The sequence below is a fragment of the Mobula birostris genome, chromosome 8 (assembly GCF_030028105.1).
Source record: "Mobula birostris isolate sMobBir1 chromosome 8, sMobBir1.hap1, whole genome shotgun sequence".
NCBI classification, from domain to species: domain Eukaryota; kingdom Metazoa; phylum Chordata; class Chondrichthyes; order Myliobatiformes; family Myliobatidae; genus Mobula; species Mobula birostris.
In genome coordinates, this window is record NC_092377.1 from 138,381,816 (window position 1) to 138,399,610 (window position 17,795).

Here is a 17,795-nt window from a genome sequence, read left to right on the forward strand (position 1 = left end):
CAGCTCCAGATAGGCAGCACGTAGCAGAGAATGGCGTCTTTTATCCTATCCCCTACAACGACAATGTTTCTCTTTTCTCCCACCACTTGAATGGCTTCCCGTGAGATGGTGCTACACAGTCCCCACCTCGTCCACAGAGTGCAAAAACCTCGTACCCATTTGACAGGGGGGGAAGGGCTGATGGCTGGATCCCCTGTTCAGAGTCCTGTCCCTCAACATCTGCCCATTCACACTCCAGGATCTGGCAGCATCGATGGACGGGAATGGAGAGTTGCTGCAGATTTCCAGCACCTGCAGTCTTTTGTACCTCCAGCACAACAACCCTGCTCGGAAGTTCTTTGAATAGCCTCGCTAGTCCCCTCTCTCCCCAACCATCTCCTGTAACCCACCACTTCCTTTTGTCCCACTCCCCCTTCCCTCTTCTCCCCTGCCATTTGTCTGTCTGCCTTCCGTTCCTCACCCTGTTCTCTCATCCTCTATTCCTTCCCTTCCATCCCCTCCCCCCTATTTCTCCTTGGAAAAGCTGTTACAGAAAGGGGCAGAGAGATTTAAAGTGTGTAACATAGGCTTGAAGAGCACCAAGGCAAAGACAGTGTTATAAAATTTATATTTATTTTTAAAAGTTGAGTTTGTATGTGGACCCTGATGTGCTGATTCAACTGGTCACATTTAGGATGTGACATACTGTAGATTATTTACAGTGATGTTGAGTGGGGCTGGACAGATAATTCCCAAGTCATGGATGGTATTCACAGTGTGATCTTACAGACATAGAGTAGTGCCAAGACAACAATGTTGCACTCAACATCACTAAGACCAAAGAACTGACTGAGGACTTCGTGAAAGGGAGGTCTGGGGAACACATACCAGTCTTCATTGAAGGATCAGCAATGGAAAAAGGTGAGAAGTTTCAAGTTCCTGGGTGTCAACTTCTCTGAGGATCTATCCTGGGCCTAACATATTGATGCAAACACAAAGGAGGCATGACAACCGCTATATTTAATTCAGAGTTTGAGGAAACTTGGTATGTCACCAAAGACTCTCACAAATTCCTACAGAAGTACCATAGACAGCATTCCAACTGGTTTCCTCACTGCACAAGATCGAAAGAGTCGTACAAAGTTATAAACTCAGCTTAATCATGGCCACTGCCCCCCCCCCCCCAGTATCAAAGACATCTTCAAAAAGTGATACCTCAAAAAGGAGGCATCCATTATTAAGCACCCAGGACATGCCCTGTTCTCATTGCTACCATCAAGGAGATACAGGAATCTGAAAACACACATCCAACGTCTTGGCTTCTTCCCCACCGCCATCAGATTTCTGAATGGACAATGAACCCATTCACCTTTTCCCCTCTGTTTACAGTAGTTTAATTTAATTATATTACACGTGTTTCTAATGGTAATATAGTTTCTATTATTATGTACTGCAATATGCTGCCGCCGCAAAACAACATTTTTCACGACATATGCCAGCGATATTAAACCAGATTCTGATTCTGATCTATTTCTGGCTCACAGAGCTTAGTACAAACACTCCGAGAGCTGCTCCAACCTTCTCCCTTTCTGTTTACCGTCTGCCTTTACAGAGGTCTCTCCCTTCTCCCGTTCCTCACCAATCTATATCGTCTGCCAGCACCCCACAACTACCGCACAACCCCTCACCCTACCAGCCCTCCTCCCCTGACCACCCACATCCTCCAGGGAGCAATATTGCGCCTCGCTGTCCAGCAGTGATCCTTCACTCCGAGCCCCTTTTCAGCCACACCCGGAGCGTCGCAGCTCAGGCCTTTCGGCCCACCCTGTCCATTCCGATCACCAGGCGCCCCGAGGTCAGACTCACGTTAAATCCCCCGGCGTCTCGGCGACGCTTCTCACCACCAGCGCCCCCCCTCTACAACTCCCGGCTGAGCATGCGCACAACTTGCACCCCGGGCCCGGTCGAGCATGCGCGTCACTTTAATCGGGAATGCGCATGCGTATAATCGCTCCTCCCCCCCGCCCAACCTCTACTACGTGAGCAATTACCATTAACTGCTAAATCGTTTCATTCAAAACGGGATTATGTAAATAATTCATCTTCTGTCAATTATCCTTAATGTAAAATAAGTACGCGTCTGGACTGAGAACATCGCGAGTTTAATTACCCCACCCCCATAATCCTGCGCGGACGCATCATGGCGGCGCCCGTTGCGGCCCGGAGCTGCAGTGCGACGGTAAATGTAAGCGGTTGCCTCCTCATCTTTGTCAGCTGCGTCCGTGTATGTTTGTCTGTATTTGTGTGGGGCTCTGGTGCTTCCTTTACATCAGTTTACCTGTGAAATCTCATCAAAAGCCTTGTTTACAAATCACAGAAAACGCTGGAACAGGATGTCCACCTGAACTGATCAAACAAGTAATTAGATGCCTAACGAAACCAATCTCTTCTGTCTACTCTGTTCATATCCTTACATCCGCTGCCATTCATGTGCCTATCTCAGAGCCACTATCGTATTTGCCTCCACCACCATCCTTGGCAGCGCATTGACCTCTGTGTAAATAAAACCTTCCCCGCACATCACTTTTGAACTTTTCCCTTCTCGCCCTAAATACATCCCCCTACTCTCTTAACCCTGGAAAAGAGATATTGGCTGTCTATCTATGCTTCTCATAATGTTATAAATTTATCAAGATTCCCCTTAGGCGCTCCAGAGTAAACAACACAGGTTTTTCCAGCCTCTCCTTACAGCATGCGCACTCTACTCCGGGCAGTACGCTGGTAAACCTCTGCTACACTCTTCCCAAGGTATTTCCTATAATGTAGCAACTATAGTAGAATGCGATACACCAAATGCAACCGTTCACTCGGACGTTGTGAGCCGTTAGGCTCTGACACTCCTCAGTCATTCCTTTGTCCTCAGTGTAAAAATGATTATTATATGCACAGGTACGATGAAAAGCTTATTTGCAGCAGCAGCGCAGGAACTTGACATCAGATGCACAACATTATCAACAAAAAAATTCTACAAGAAAGAGCAGAAAACAAATAAAGGGCTTTGGTACTGCAGAGTGCTCAAAGTGGTCATGGTGTTGCTGCACTGAGGTAGTGATTAGGGATTTTCGGATTGGTTAAAGAAGAAATGATTGAAGGGAAGTAGCTGTTCTTCATCCTCATGATGTCATGGTGTGGGACTTAAGGCTTCTATACTTCCTGCCTAATGGTAGCTACAAGAAGATGGCATTGCCCAGATGATAAGACAATAAGGTACAGGAGCAGAATTAGGCCATTTAGCCCAGCCAAGTCTGCTCCGCTGAGGAACTATATGCAGAATTAAAAGGGCTAAAACTTAACTGACTTATTTGCAGCTTGGCTAATAATGTTGCATAGGTAACTAAAGAACAAAGGAGTGTTTGTTGCACGAGAAAGCTGCTCTGTGTACCCTTATCAGAGTATGTATGTGATAACGAATGTTTAACAGCAGCCCCAGACGGTACTCAGGGCTCACTTGATTTGCAGATTTTCTCAAGCACTATGAGCGAGGCTATGTAGTTCAACTGAGCAACACAAGCTTGCTAATAAATAGGATGTAATTTTAAGTAAACTGTGTTTGACAGTTATTCCCTGGGTCTGAACCTAAAGTCCTCTGGTAGAGAGGCAGATCAGCACTGCCATTTCATCATGGCTGATCCATTTTTCCTCTCACCGCCAATCTCCTGTCTTCCCCCCATATCCCTTCATGCCTTGACTAATCAAGAATCTATCATTATCTGCCTTAAATATACATAAAGACTTGGCCTCCACAGCTGCCTGTGGCAACAAATTCCACAGATTCACCGCCCCCTGGCTAGAAGTCCTCCTCCTCCGTTCTAAAAGGACGCCCTTCTATTTTGAGGCCGTGTTCTCTAGTCTTTAGACTCTCCCAACCATAGGAAATAGCCTTTCCACATCCATTCTATCAAGGCCTTTCATCATTTGATAGGTTACAATGAGGTCACCCCTCATCCTTCTGAATTCTAGTGAATACTGCGCAGAGCCATCGAACACTCTTCACATGGCAAGCTGTTTAACCCTGGAACCTTTCTGTGAACCTCACTGGAACCCTCTCCAGTTTCAGCCCAAAATTGCTCACAATATTCCAAGTGAGTCCTCACCAGTGCTTTATAAAGTCCCAACATTACATCCTTGCTTTGATGATAGATGTTGCCTCATTGAGGTAGACACTACCACTGATGAAGGAAGAAAGTGTACTATTTTGTGCAGCTTCCTGTGTTCCTACACAATCAAACTGCACTACGAAAAGGTTCAAAATGTACACTAAATAGTTTCCAATGATTTAACAATGGCCAAAGCTAAACCACCTTTTACGAGCTGTCCGTCTTTCCCTCCTTTTTGAAACTCTGGCACATTTTTGTTATGTTGTTCATCTGATGCCACTCATAATCAGGGAGGGACATGGCGAAGCTGTTCTTAAAAAGATATGGTCTTTGTGCATAACCGTGGATGTATTTCAGAGGCACTGCGGTAGCATGGTGGTTAGCACGGCGGTATTACTTCTCGAGCATTCCAGAGTTTGGGGTTCACTTCCGGTGCCATTTATAAGGGGTTTGTATGTTTTCACCATGCGTGGCTTTCCTCCCAAAGAGTCTCCAAACAGTTTAGGCAACACACATCAAAGTTGCTGGTGAACGCAGCAGGCCAGGCAGCATCTTTAGATCTCTAGATCCGAGATCCTGATGAAGGGTCTCGGCCTGAAACGTCGACTGTACCTCTTCCTACAGATGCTGCCTGGCCTGCTGCGTTCACCAGCAACTTTGATGTGTGTTGCTTGAGTTTCCAGCATCTGCAGAATTCCTGTTGTTTGCGTTTTCCAAACAGTTTAGACGGGGTTGTAGCTCACAAGAACAACACTTTTTATTTTAATCAATAGTCATTACTGGGAGGAGGAATAACTCTGGAATCTGAGGAATTTGGTCTGTTCTCCTTGGAACAGAAAAGGTAAAGAAGTGTTGAACTATCACGAAATAGTTTTGGTGGAATATGTAAGAACAGAGCGGTTCCAGAGGTAGGGAGTCCAAGGGGAGGAGAGGAGAGCCTTTGTTTAGAGACCTGGTGAGCTGATATGGTCCAGAATACACTTCCTGGAAGATGTTTATTGGATAAACAAATCATGTGTAATACCAAGGTGAAAGGGGGTCAGGCAGCTCTTTCGAAGCACCAGCAGCTGCAGCGTGGGCCAGGTCCTGTACGAATCAGGCTGAGGCTCTATGATTCTACAAAGTGATCCCCTCCTTTGCTGCCAGTTACATAGAACAGTACCCTACAGGAACAGGCCCTTCGGCCCATCAAGTTGTGACGAACCAAGTTAGTAATCAAATGGCTAACTTACCTAATCTTTTGGATATATGGATAATGTCCATACTGTTTCTCGTGTGCCTATCTAAACATTAATAAAAGTCCCCAATTTTTCTGCCTCTGCCATCAGTCCAGGCAGCCACCACTCTGTGTAAAAAAAACTTAACCCTCACCCCTCCTTTGACCTTCCCTCCTCTCACCTCAAATGCATGCCCTCTGATATTAGACATTTCAACCCTGGGAAAAAGATACAGTCTGTCTGTTCTATCTGTACTGCTCATAATCTTATAAATCTCTATCAGATCTATCATTAATTGTGTATTTTAATAAATATTAATAAATAAAATCTGTATAGGAGATATTTAAATTGTGGGTTTAAGACACAGTGTTGCTATATATAATGAAAAATGGATTTGAAGCTAATGTGATTTAAGTATGTGCAATATATTGATGTAAAATAGTCACTGTATCCATGAATTACAGGTTGTGTCACTTTGGCAATGCATTTGGAAGAGAAATATTCAGACAACAGCATCATGTTTAAAGGTAAAGAAAAAGCATCATCAAGTATTTATAACCAATCTGCCATCTTCTCCAGAGATTGACCAGAATTAACCCATCAACCTAAAAGTAGCTTGATACATTTTTAACCAGTGAGGGGTTTTTTTGTATGGAAGCGATGGGGCGATTTGAAATGAAATAGAAAGGTTATTGACTAGAGGTCATATTTAAGAATAATCAGCTAAAGAACTAGAGAAGTTGACAATTTCTCAACAGTTAACAATATAACAAACACACTGCCTGAACATCTCCACAAAACCCTGAAGAATTCACTCTGTGCAGGTAACAGGCTGTGGTGGGAAACTAAATCATACAGCTCAAGTGAGCTAGGATGGATATGATGAGATGAATGGCCTCCATGATTTTTGATTCAGAGCCCTAAATTTCAAAATATGACCCGTTGTCAGTTTGCAGCCTAGAAATTACTGTTGGCAAAATTAACCAAACTCCGATTCTGATTCTCATTTTTAAAATTAATCATCTGGCATGTTAGTAAATTGAGAGTCTATAGAAGTGAGGCGCAGCAGTATCAACTTCATGGACCTTGTACAAATTACAGAGGAGGTGGTGTTTGCTGTTCTGAGGCAAATTAGGGGGAATAAATCCCCAGGGCCTGATAAGGTGTTCCCTCGGACCCCGCACGAGGCAAGTGCAGAAATTGCCAGGGCCCTGGCAGAGACACTTAACTCATCCTTAGCAACAGGTGAGGTACCTGAGCATTGGACGATAGCCAATGTTGTCCTGCTGTTTAAAAAAAGGCTCTGCAAATAAACCAGGAAATCATAGGCTGGTGAGCCTGATATCAGTAGTGGGAAAGTTCTTGGAAGGTATTCTGAGGGACCGGATGTAAGTTATTTGGATAAACTTGGACTGGTTAAGGATAATCAGCATGGCTTTATGCATGATAGGTCATGTCTAACCAATTTTATAGAGTTTTGTGAGGAAGTTACCATGAGAGTTGACGAAGGCAAGGCAGTGGATGTTGTCTTCAAGGACTTTAGTAAGACATTTGACAAGGTCCCCCATGGGAGGCTGGTCAAGAAGGTTCTGTCCTTTGCATTCCAGATGAGGCAGTAATTTGGATTAGATATCAGCTTTGAGGAGAAGCCAAAGTGTGGTAGTAAATGGCTGCCCTTCTGGCTGGAGACCTGTGACTAACAGAATGCTATAGGGATCAGTGCTGGGTTCGTTGTTGTTTGTCATCTATATCAATGATCTGGATGATAATATCATTAACTGGATCAGCAAATTTACAGAATTGGGGGTGTAGTGGACAGTGAGAAGTCATCATGGCTTGCAGCAGTATCTGGACCAGCTGGAAAAGGGGGCTGAAAAATGGGAGATGGAATTTAATGCGGTCAAGTGTGAGGTGTTGTACTTTGGTAGGACCAACCAGGGTAGGTCTTACACAGTGAACGGTAGGGTACTGAGGAGTGCAGTGGAACAAAGGGATCTGGCAATACAGGTCCATAATTCATTGAAAGTGGGGTCACAGGTAGATAGGATGGTAAAGAAAGTTTTTGGCACATTGGCCTTCATAAATCAAAGTATTGAGTACAGGAGATGGGATGTTGAAGTTGTAGAAGACATTGGTGAGACCTAATTTGGAGTATTCTGTGCGGGTTAGGTCGCCTACCCACAGGAAAGATGTAAATAGGTTGAAAGAGCACAGAGAAAATTTACAAGAATGTTGCTGGGTGTTGGAGGATCTGAGCTATAAGGAAAGATTGAATAGGTTAGGACTTTATTCTTTGGAATGTAGAAGATTGGGAGGAGATTCGATAGAGGTATATATAGGGTAATGAGGGGTATAGATAGGGTAATTGCAAGCAGGATTTTTCCTAACGAGGTTGGATGGGACTACAGTCAAAGTTCATGGTTGTGGGTGAAAGGTAAAAGCTTGAGGGTAAAATGAAGGGAAACTTCTTCACTCAGAGGGTTGTGAGAGTGTGGAACGAGCTGCCAGCACAAATGGTGCTGCGAGTTTGATTTCAACATTTAAGAGAAGTTTGGATAGGTACATGGATAGTAGGGATACGAAGGGCTACGGTCCCGGTGTGGGTCAATGGGAGCAGGCGGTTTGAATGGTTCTGTGCGGACTGGATGGGCTGAACATTTCTACGACTATGATTCTATCACTATCCAAGTAATGTGTTCAATGGCTAAGGTATCAGTCATTTCTGTATGTAATATTCAGCTGCAGCTTGGTGTCATAGACTTCCCTGTTCAGGATTGCAGAACCTGTTTCTCCCACCACTGCTCCAGTTCAGCAGCTAAAGTATCAATTCCAGGCTAGCCCGAACAACAGCAGAAAGCATACATCACCTTATTTATGTTAATGACAGTTCACCTGTCTCCTTCTATATATTTGGAAAATAAATAACTCAGCACGGTCTATTTCTTTTTCCCCTGAATCATAATTGGGTGACTTCTTAAATCCCAATGTAGAATACTTGGTAGCTTTTCCCAATCTTGGCTAGACCCTCAACTACAGTTCTGGCCCATGGCAAAACCTGCCTCTTTGACTTCCAACCCCTGCGGTGTATGTACATAAGTCAGCCTTTGTGATGCATGCTGACTAACTATAGACTGTTGATTTTTGGCTTGTTTTATTAGCAAGGGTCGTGCTGCATCACCTCATTTTGAGGAGAGGGTGTTAAGTTTCTCAGCTGCATCACAGTGTTACAAGCAATAGATACTAAAACAGACTCCTGTTTGTAGAACCGAGCAGCCCGCGTTCGAGTTGCCAAAGGTGATAAGCCAGTTACCTACGAGCAGGCGTATCCACCTCACTACATCGCTCACAGGAAAGGCTGGCTGTCCCAGCACACAAGTAAGTGACCTGTAACTTTCTTTTATTGCACACTGTGTGCTCTTGAGCACTAAAAATCCTTTTAAAAACAATTAAAGAAACTCAAAGAAATGCAACATGCAAAAAGGTTTTTATAAAATGAGAAATAGAAGCAGGCCATTCAGTCTCTAGAACCTGCTCTGCCATTCAGTAACAGAATGATTGATATAATCTTGGCAACACACACAAAATGCTGGAGGAACTCAGCAGGCCAGGCAGCATCAATGGAAAAGAGTACAGTCGACGTTTCGGGCCGAGACCCACTGCCTGTGTTGCTCCAGCATTTTGTGCGTGTGGCGTAGATTTTCAGCATCTTCAGATTTTCTCATTTGTGATACAACCTTGGCCTCGGCCACTCTTTTCCTGCTCCTCTCTTGATCCTGAATAGTTAAAGTGTCTCTCAGTCTTCATTTGAATATGTTCATTGACAGGTTTCAGATAAGAAATTCATAGAACACAGAATAGTACAGGCCCTTCGGCCCTTGTATTGTGCTGACCTTTTAACCTACTCCAAGCTCAATCTTGACACTTGCTTCCTGCATACTCCTCCATTTTTCTATCATCCATGTGCCTAAGAGCTTCTTAAATGTCGCTAATGGATCTGCCTCTACTAACAGTTGGCAGTGCATTCCATGCACCCACCATTCTGTGTAAAAGCAAAAAACACTTACCTCCAACATCCCCCGCCCCCCATACATTCTTCCAACCAGCTCAAAATTATGCCTGCTCATATTAGCCATTCCTGGGAAAAAGGAGCTGGCTTATCGTCTTACACACCTCTCATCCTTTCCTGCTCCGAAGAGAAAAGCCTTAACCACACTCCCTCCTCGTTGCCAAGATCGTGCCCCTAATTCTTGATAAACTTAAGAGTTCAGATTTAGCCTACTCAAACTTTCCCACTCACATTAGCAAATTTGACTCCTGTACACTTATTCCCTTCATCCAAGTCATTAATAACAGTTTTAATTAGTTGAGGGCCAGCACTGATCCCTGTGGCACATAACTAATTACTGCTAATATGAAAATAACCCATCTATTCCAACTTTTTTCCCATTAACCATTTCCAAACCCTTACAAGCTAACGTGGAGTAATTTTTGTGGTACCTTATTGAATGCCCTCTCAAAATCCAAACCCCACTACTGGTGTGTCTTCTTTATCCACCCATACAACCCAGTTATTAAATCTGCAGTAATCTCAAAGGTGCTAGGATACAGCCTACCAGATCCAGCAACTTGCTAGCGTTTAGCCCATAAGTTTGCCTGCTGTTTTGTCTCCTGTGATCGCTTATAAGTTTCTCGCTCCCTGTAACACCTTTACCTATCACTACCAGGGTGTTTCTGGTGTGTCTATGGTGAAAACAGATCCTATGCGATTAGAATCTGCTATTTCTCAATTTCCCATTCCCTTCTAATGGACCAATGTTTACTTTGTCTACTCTTGTATTTATTTGCAAATTAACTCTCAAACTGCCTCTTCCCTCTTAGGAGAATTTAGAAACCAGCTAGGGATCATTTAAAATTACATCCTTCTGCAGCTAACGTGCAACACGGTGTGCCCTTTCATCAAATCATACAGACCCTCCCATCTCACTGTGATACTATTCTATGATGATCTCATTTGCCTGCATTAGGCCTGTCTCATTCTTCACTTTACCATCTTCAGTTCCCATCTAAACTCATTTTAAACATTGTTTCTGCCGCTACACCTCCACTGGCAGCTATTCAGCACCCTCTGAAAAAAAAGTTACCTCTCAGATCTAAATTTCCCCTTCTCGCTGTGAATCTGTTCCAGAATCTCCTGTCCTAGGAAAGGGTCGATGCTCAATTTTATACAGTCCCAACTCAACCACCTGTGTCCTAAAGAGAATAAACAGAGCCTCTCCAATCTCTCCTTTACAATTACATCCTTCTATTCCAGACAACATCCTGATTGATCTCTTCTCCATTTTTCATTGCTACTCTTGTAGCCTTGATCAGAACTGTATGCAGTGCTCTTTTAAGTGTGGTCTAACCAATGATTTGTACATCTGTAACATGTTGAACCAACTCATGTCGCATGGAGGCAAGCATGCCTGAGGCCTTTATTTCCACTAACCTGACCGTCTGTGCCTCTATTTTAAGGGAACTGTGGACTTGCACTGCAAGGTCTCTTTCTTCATCAGAACTCCAAAGGCCCCAAGATTTACTCCCTATGTCTACCAGAATTTAACCTCCCAAAGTACATTTCCTCATTTTTGCTTGGAGTAAATTCTAATTTCTATCATCTGTCTAATTTTCCAGCTGGACTATGTGTCCTGTTTCCTTGGAGAACCTTTTCTGCTATCTACGATTCCAGTTTCTGTGTCATCTGAAACATTAATCTGGTGACCTACCAAGTTATTAATCGATGTAACAAACGACAGCAGTCGTTTGATCCCTGATCCCTGCAACACACCACTCGTGACAGATTTCAGGTCGATAAGAACACCCATTCACCATTCTGCCATGCATGACCCAGCCAACTTTGGATTCATCTTGCTAACACACCTCAAGAAACTTTCTGGACCAACCTACCATGTAAAGCATTGTTAAAATTCTCTTTGGATTAAATACAACTCAGGGTTGGTGTATCCTCCTGTTAGAGCAGGGTTTGCAATATGGGGTCCATAGACCCATCAGAAATGGTAGGGATTCCATGGCATAAACGCTGGGAAACCCCGTTTTAGAGTCTTTTTCTCCCTTTAGAAATATACCGCAATTAAGATTAATGAAGTATCTTTTAAGTGTTTTCCCACTGGAAAAAAATAGTTCGGAAACTAATTGCACATTAGCACATGAATGAATTATTCTTAAATGTTATTTAATCTGCTCTATTATTCTGTTTTCAAAGAGCTAGTTCTAGGCTCACCCAACCTGAGGGAAAAAAAGACTGCATGAATTCACCTCAACTTTGATTTCCTCAAAGATCTCCCCTCATTCGCCTGCACTCCAGGGAATAAAGTTCTAACTTATTCAGCCTTTCCCTGTGATTCAGGTCAGGCAATGGAACTAGCTAGAAGACCAGGCCAGTATATTACTAGATGGGCCAAAGGGATCATTTCTGTGTTGTACTATATAATTCTGCTAATATCTTGTAGATCTAACAACAGACTAGCTGAGCTATGGCAGTTTGCCTGTCTGAAGGTGGTGCTGTTGAGCGCTCTACACAATAAGTCAGTGCAGCACACAGTTTAAAAAAAAACATCTTTAATATTTTCAGGCAATCTGGATGGTGAAGAGGGAGCTGCAGATCGCACAATCGAAGATGTTTTCATCCGCAAGTTTATTTATGGCACGTTCCATAGATGCCTCGCCAATGAGATTGTATTGAAGAGAAGAGCAAATACCATTGTTATCTGTGCCATCTTCATTCAGAAACTTCCTCCACAGAAGTTTTATTTTCTAATAGGCTATACAGAGACACTACTCTCCTACCTGTATAAATGTCCAGTCAAGATGGAAGTGCAGACAGTGGATAAGAAAGTCGTGTATAAGTATATCTGACAGTCTGTAAAGAAGCGATACTCCCTGGATATTGAATGAGTGGTAGAACCTGATTTATTTTAAATAAACATTTGCTCTACTTGTGGGTCCTAAAGCATTGCAATTATTTGAGATGAAATTTTTATGCAGCCTAAAAACTGCAAAGTACTTTATATACAACAAAATTCCAGCTATGCATTTCACTCCCTGCATGGCTGTGCACCCACACAGCTTCAGTACCTTATCCAACTTCTGGCTTTTAGTTGCCTTCTCAGAGCTATTCTATATTCATGACTACAACACCACAAGTTCAAGTTTAATTGTCATTCCCCCTCCCCCTCCCCCTCCCCCTCCCAAGGATGTTGCCAGGACTAGAGGGCTTGGAGAGAGAGAGGAGAGATTAGAGAGTCTGGGAATATTTTCCCTGGAGGGAAGGAGGCTGACCTTACAGGTTTATAAAATGATGAGGGGCCTAGCAGATGAATGGTCAGTGTTCCTCCCCACCCAGGCAGGGGGGTCCAAACCTAGAGGGCACAGGTGTAAGGTGAGAGGAGGAACATTTAAAGGGGAGCGGTGAAGCAAGTTTCTCTCCCACATAGAGTGTACAGTGTATGGAGTGGGCTGCTGGAGGAACTGGTGGAAACAGGTAAAATTATAACACTTAAAAGACATTGGGACAGATATATAGAATAGGAAATAGGTTTTAGTGATGTGGTCAAACCCAGGCAACAGGGTCTAGCTCAGAGAGGCTCCTCGGCCAGCATGGACGAGTACGGTGGAAGGGGCCGGTTTCTGTGCTGTGTAACTCTGACTCCATGGTGTACAGTACATCATCTCCACACTTGGTTCAGGGTTGGTACATGCCCCGTGGTGTGCTTTGGAATGACTTTGCTACATTAAGGCACTAAACAAATAGATGTTTTAGGTTAGGTTAGAAGGTAAAGTGCTTCCTGATTATTTGGTCCCACAATTTTCTACTTCTTTTCATATCCCTACAATCTGAAACAAAGCTAGAACACATGGTTTTAAACTCAGTAAATTGTTAAATGAGTTTATTGTTGTCACGTACTGTACTGTGCCAAAGTCTTAGGCACATAATATAGATAGGGTGCCCAAGACATTTGCAGAGGACTGTAGTGATTTTGTATCGCACTGTATTGCTGCAAAAAAAAAAACAAATTTCATGACATATGTGAGTGATGATACACTTGATTCTGATATGGGTCTTTATTGTGGACTGAGAGTGGGAAAAGGGGAAAGGAGAGGGGAAGAGGCAGGAAGCACCAGAGAGACATTCTGTAAGGGAGGATAGGCAGGTGATAGAGACGGGACACACTCAGCCCGATGGTTTGAGATATGTCTATTTTAATATGAGGAGTTTTATGAAACGTTGACATCGTTTCCACGGATGCTGCCTGACCGGCTGAGTTCCTCCACCGTGTTGTGAGAATAGTTTTAAGGTACTTGGAAGTAGGTACAGAGGAGATCTCAGGGGTAAGGTTTTTTTTTACACGCAGAGAGTGGTGAGTGCTTGGAATGGGCTGCTGGTGGTGGTGGAGGCGGAATTGATAGGGTCTTCTAAGAGACTCCTGGATAGGTACATGGAGCTCAGAAAAATAGAGGGCTATGGGTAAGCCTAGGTAGTTCTAAGGTAAGGACATGTTAGGCACAGCTTTGTGGGCTGAAGGGCCTGTATTGTGCTGTAGGCTTTCGATGTTTCTATGATTGTTTGGAATCAGAAGACCTTGCCTGGTGTCTCAGGGCTGGGCGTGGCTACACCCATACCACCCCAACCCTAGCAGTCCTTCTTTGCCACCTGTCTCACACTTTTTCTATGCCTCTCCTCACCCCCCCCCCACCCTGCCATTCTCAACATTCTTTGTTCCCACTAGATTTACTCACCATCCACGTTGACTAATACAGTACTATGCAACAATCGTAGGCATCCTAGCTCTATCTTTCATCTATACCATGAACTCCACAGATTCACCACCGTCTGGCTAAAGAAATTGCTTCTGATCTCTGTTGTAAAGGGATATCCTTTTATTCTCAGACTGTGCCCTCTGGTCCTAGACTGACCCTCTATAGGAAATGTGCTGTCCACATGCACTCTAGGCCTTTCAATGGGATCCCCCCCGGCTTCATTTTTTAAGTACGCAAGTCATCCAAACAGATAAATTCTTCACATCAGTCCATCAAGGTAGTACAGGAAAAACACAGTGCAAAATAAAGTATCACAGTTACACAAAGTGCACTACAGGCAGACAAGATGCAAGGCCTTAACGAGGTAGATTGTGAGGTCAAGAGTCAATTGTCTTATAAGAGCCGGGTAAAAATTGTCTTTGCCAAGATCAGGTGACTGCAGCTCGAGAAAGTCCATGGAAGATTTGTATTAGTAATACCTCGTATAATGTCACAGAATGCCTGGAGTCAAGCTGATTTTCACAATCAACAGCCTTTCTGGTTCTGGAGTTATAGTGTCATTTGTACAGCACAGAAGCAGGCTTTTTGCATACCTACACCAAACCTATCTGCCTGGATCAGGTCTGTATCCTCCTATTCCTTGCCTATTTAAGTACCTGGATAAATGGGTTGTATCCCTTTACAACAGAGAGTTGTATATCATTGAAGCCTAACAAGTTTCAAACTTTAGTTTCTACCTGGCATCTATTGTCAATTACATCATGAAAATGTCCAGCATTTGGCCACATCCCTTGAAATTTTCCCTATCATGTTGGAAAGTGAATTTGCTCTCCATTTCTTCAGTCTCTTCATGATTCATGAGGTGAATCTTCATCTCATGATCTCGATAGTTATTGCTTATTTATTTATTTATTTATTCTTTCATATTTGCTTTTTGTTGTCTTTTGCACATTTGCCCTATTGGATAGTCTTTTATTGATTCTATTATGGTTCTTGGATTTGCTGAGTATGCCCGCAAGAAAATGAATCTCAGGAACATGTATAGTGACCTATATGTAGTTTGATAATAAATTTACTTTGAACAACTCCTTCACTCCCAACATTGTCTCATGACCTCATTGCACCAGATTCTAAACTTGAACCCTTATATCATGTAGATCCATTAAGACTTTAGATTTCAGTTTCATTTAGACCCAGTCTAATAAAACAGCAGAGAAACAAACTATTTTCTGCTTTCTCACCTCATTTCCTTGCCTACCCATTGCCTCCCTCTTTTTCTTTCTTCCATGGCTTTCTGTCCTCTCCCGCTAGCTTCCCCCTTCTCCAGCCCTGTATCTCTTTCACCAATCAACTTCTCAACTCTTTACTTCACCCTCCCCCCTCCCAGTTTAACCTATTACCTTGTGTTTCTCCCTTCCTCCACCCCCCCTCCCAAACCTGACTCCATCTTTTTTTCTCCATTCGTGCTGAATGTTGACTGTACTCTTTTCCAAAGATGCTGGCCTGCTGAGTTCCTCCAGCCTTTTGTGTGTGTACTTGGAGTTCCAACACTTGCAGATTTTTTCTTGTCTGTGTTCTGAATGCTAACATTCTTTATTCTGCTCTCAGCCTGGTTTTTATTTTTTCCACACACACATGCACGCACCCACCCACCCTTAAATCTCAGTACTCTTCATCTTTACCATTCAGCTCACTTCAAAACACAATCCATTTTTGTTTGGATTTGTAAAGCTTCTTACCTAATCTAATTGTGATTAGAGTACAAATCCTTTCAAAGATATTTACTCCTTCTTGACCGTAGGTATGGCCGAAGGGTGGCCAATGTGATACCATTTAAAGATGGCAGCAAAACACACCAAGAAACTATAGAGTAGTGAGTTTGACACCAGCGGCAGATAAATTGCCGGAGGGATTCTTGGGGACAGGATCCATCAACATTTGGAGTGAGAGGGTCTGATTTGGGAGTCAGCACAGCTGTGTGAATGGGAAATCATCTCCTACAATTCTCTTGGAGTTCTTTGAAGAGATAATCCAACATGTAGATGAGGTCGGGCAGTGGATGTTGTCTATATGCTTTTGATCAAGGCCTTTGAGAAGCTCGCTCATGGAAGCTAGTCTTAAATGCTGGATTGTATGGCATCGAGGGGAGATAGCAGATCAGATTTTTGATCGATTCAGTGGTAAGAAGCAAAGGGTGATGGGTTGAGGTTTGTTTCTTGGACTTGAGGCCTGTGTTTCATGGTGTGCCTCAGGGGTCGGTGCTGGGACCTTAGTTACAACTTAAGTAGATGATGTGCATGCAAATGTACAAGGCATGGTTAGTAAATTTGCAGATTATGCTAAAATAGGTGGTGTAGTTAGTGTAGAAGGTTATGAAAATATGCAGGGGGTGGGGTTGGTTAGCCAGGTATGAGGGCTGGGATGGGCAAATGACTCTCATCCAGATAAATGTGAGGTGCCACATTTTGGGAGATCAAAGCAGGGTAGGACTTGTACAATGATTAGTAGGGCCCTGGTGAGTGGAACGGAAGGGGTCCAAGTGCAGAGTTCACTGGAAACAGCGTCACAGGTAGACAGTGGTAAAGGAACTTTTAGCATCATCAGTCCAGCACTAAGTTTAGGAGTTGGGAAATTATGTTGCTGTTATACAAGACATTAGTGAGGCTGCACTTGAAGTATTGTGTAGAGTTTTGGTCACACTGTTATAGGATCATTGTTAATAAACTAGAAAGAGTGCACAGAAGATTTGCCAATACACTGCCTGGACTTGGGGAACCCTGAGTTGCAAGGAGAGGTTCTGTAGATTGGACTTTATTCCCTGGAAGATAGCAGATTGAGGGGTGACCCAATGGAGGTATACAAGATCATGAGGGGCAGAGATAGGGTAACATTTTTCCCAGGAAGGGTGTGCTAAAAACAAAAGGGCATAGGTTTAAGATCAGACACAAGATTTTACAAGGGGCAGCTTCTTCACACAAAGGGTGGTGTGTATTTGGAATAAATTATGTGCATGGATAGGAGAGGTTTAGAGGCCATGTGCCAAATACAGACAAATGGGACTAGCTTGGCAGAAAACACAGTTGTCATGGAGAGCTTGTGCTGTAGGACCCGATTCCATGACTATAACATAAGACTTATCACCCTTGGAACATCCTCAACCATTGTGATGAAGGCTAATCTTGTACCTCATTCACTTTCCCACCCAATCCACATTTCACTTGTGCACTTTATGTAGTCCTGTGCAGGTGTAGTCTAGTGCAGTTTTTATGTTTTATTTTGTAGTCTAGTGTAGCCTTGTGCTGTCTCACATAGTCTAGTGTAGTTTTGTGTTGTTTCATGTAGCACCATGGTCCTGGAGGAACGTTGTTTCGTTTTTACTGTGTACTGTACCAGCTGTTTATGGTCGAAGTGACAATAAACTTGACTTGACACAACACTGAAAGCTTGCTTAAAAATTCTCTTCATTTCAGCCTTGAAAATTCCTAACTCCTTAACTCTGTTGCTGAGCAGAGAGATCGTGGGATCCAAGTTCATAGATCCTGGAAAGGGGCTACTCAGGTTAATGTGGTTAAGGAGGCTTATGGAATGCTTGTTTTTTAGTAGTCAAGTTACTGAGTTCAAAAGA

At 43.3% G+C, this 17,795-nt stretch overlaps 1 protein-coding gene across 2 annotated transcripts; it reads left to right on the top strand.

Moving 5' to 3' along the window:
- Nucleotides 1-1,980: 1,980 nt before the first annotated feature.
- mrps24 (mitochondrial ribosomal protein S24) lies at nt 1,981-12,347 on the top strand. 2 transcript variants are annotated; one of them, XM_072266426.1, is made up of 4 exons: nt 1,981-2,218; nt 5,818-5,880; nt 8,617-8,728; nt 11,985-12,347. In XM_072266426.1, the coding sequence occupies exons 1-4, from the start codon at nt 2,180-2,182 to the stop codon at nt 12,266-12,268; spliced, it is 498 nt and encodes a 165-aa protein (XP_072122527.1). In that variant the 5' UTR covers nt 1,981-2,179; the 3' UTR covers nt 12,269-12,347. The 2 variants fall into 2 exon arrangements, with proteins under 2 accessions (XP_072122527.1, XP_072122526.1); XM_072266425.1 differs by having other exon boundaries at nt 1,982-2,224.
- Nucleotides 12,348-17,795: the final 5,448 nt, after the last annotated feature.

What these genes read in the sequence shown, in the direction of transcription:
- mrps24 (XM_072266425.1), top strand. Translation starts at nt 2,180, where the DNA reads ATGGCGGCGCCCGTTGCGGCCCGGAGCTGCAGTGCGACGGTAAAT. An exon ending in GCTGCAGTGCGACGGTAAAT is followed by an intron (nt 2,225 to 5,817) that starts GTAAGCGGTTGC and finishes CATGAATTACAG; the next exon opens with GTTGTGTCACTTTGGCAATG. An exon ending in CTGGCTGTCCCAGCACACAA is followed by an intron (nt 8,729 to 11,984) that starts GTAAGTGACCTG and finishes TAATATTTTCAG; the next exon opens with GCAATCTGGATGGTGAAGAG.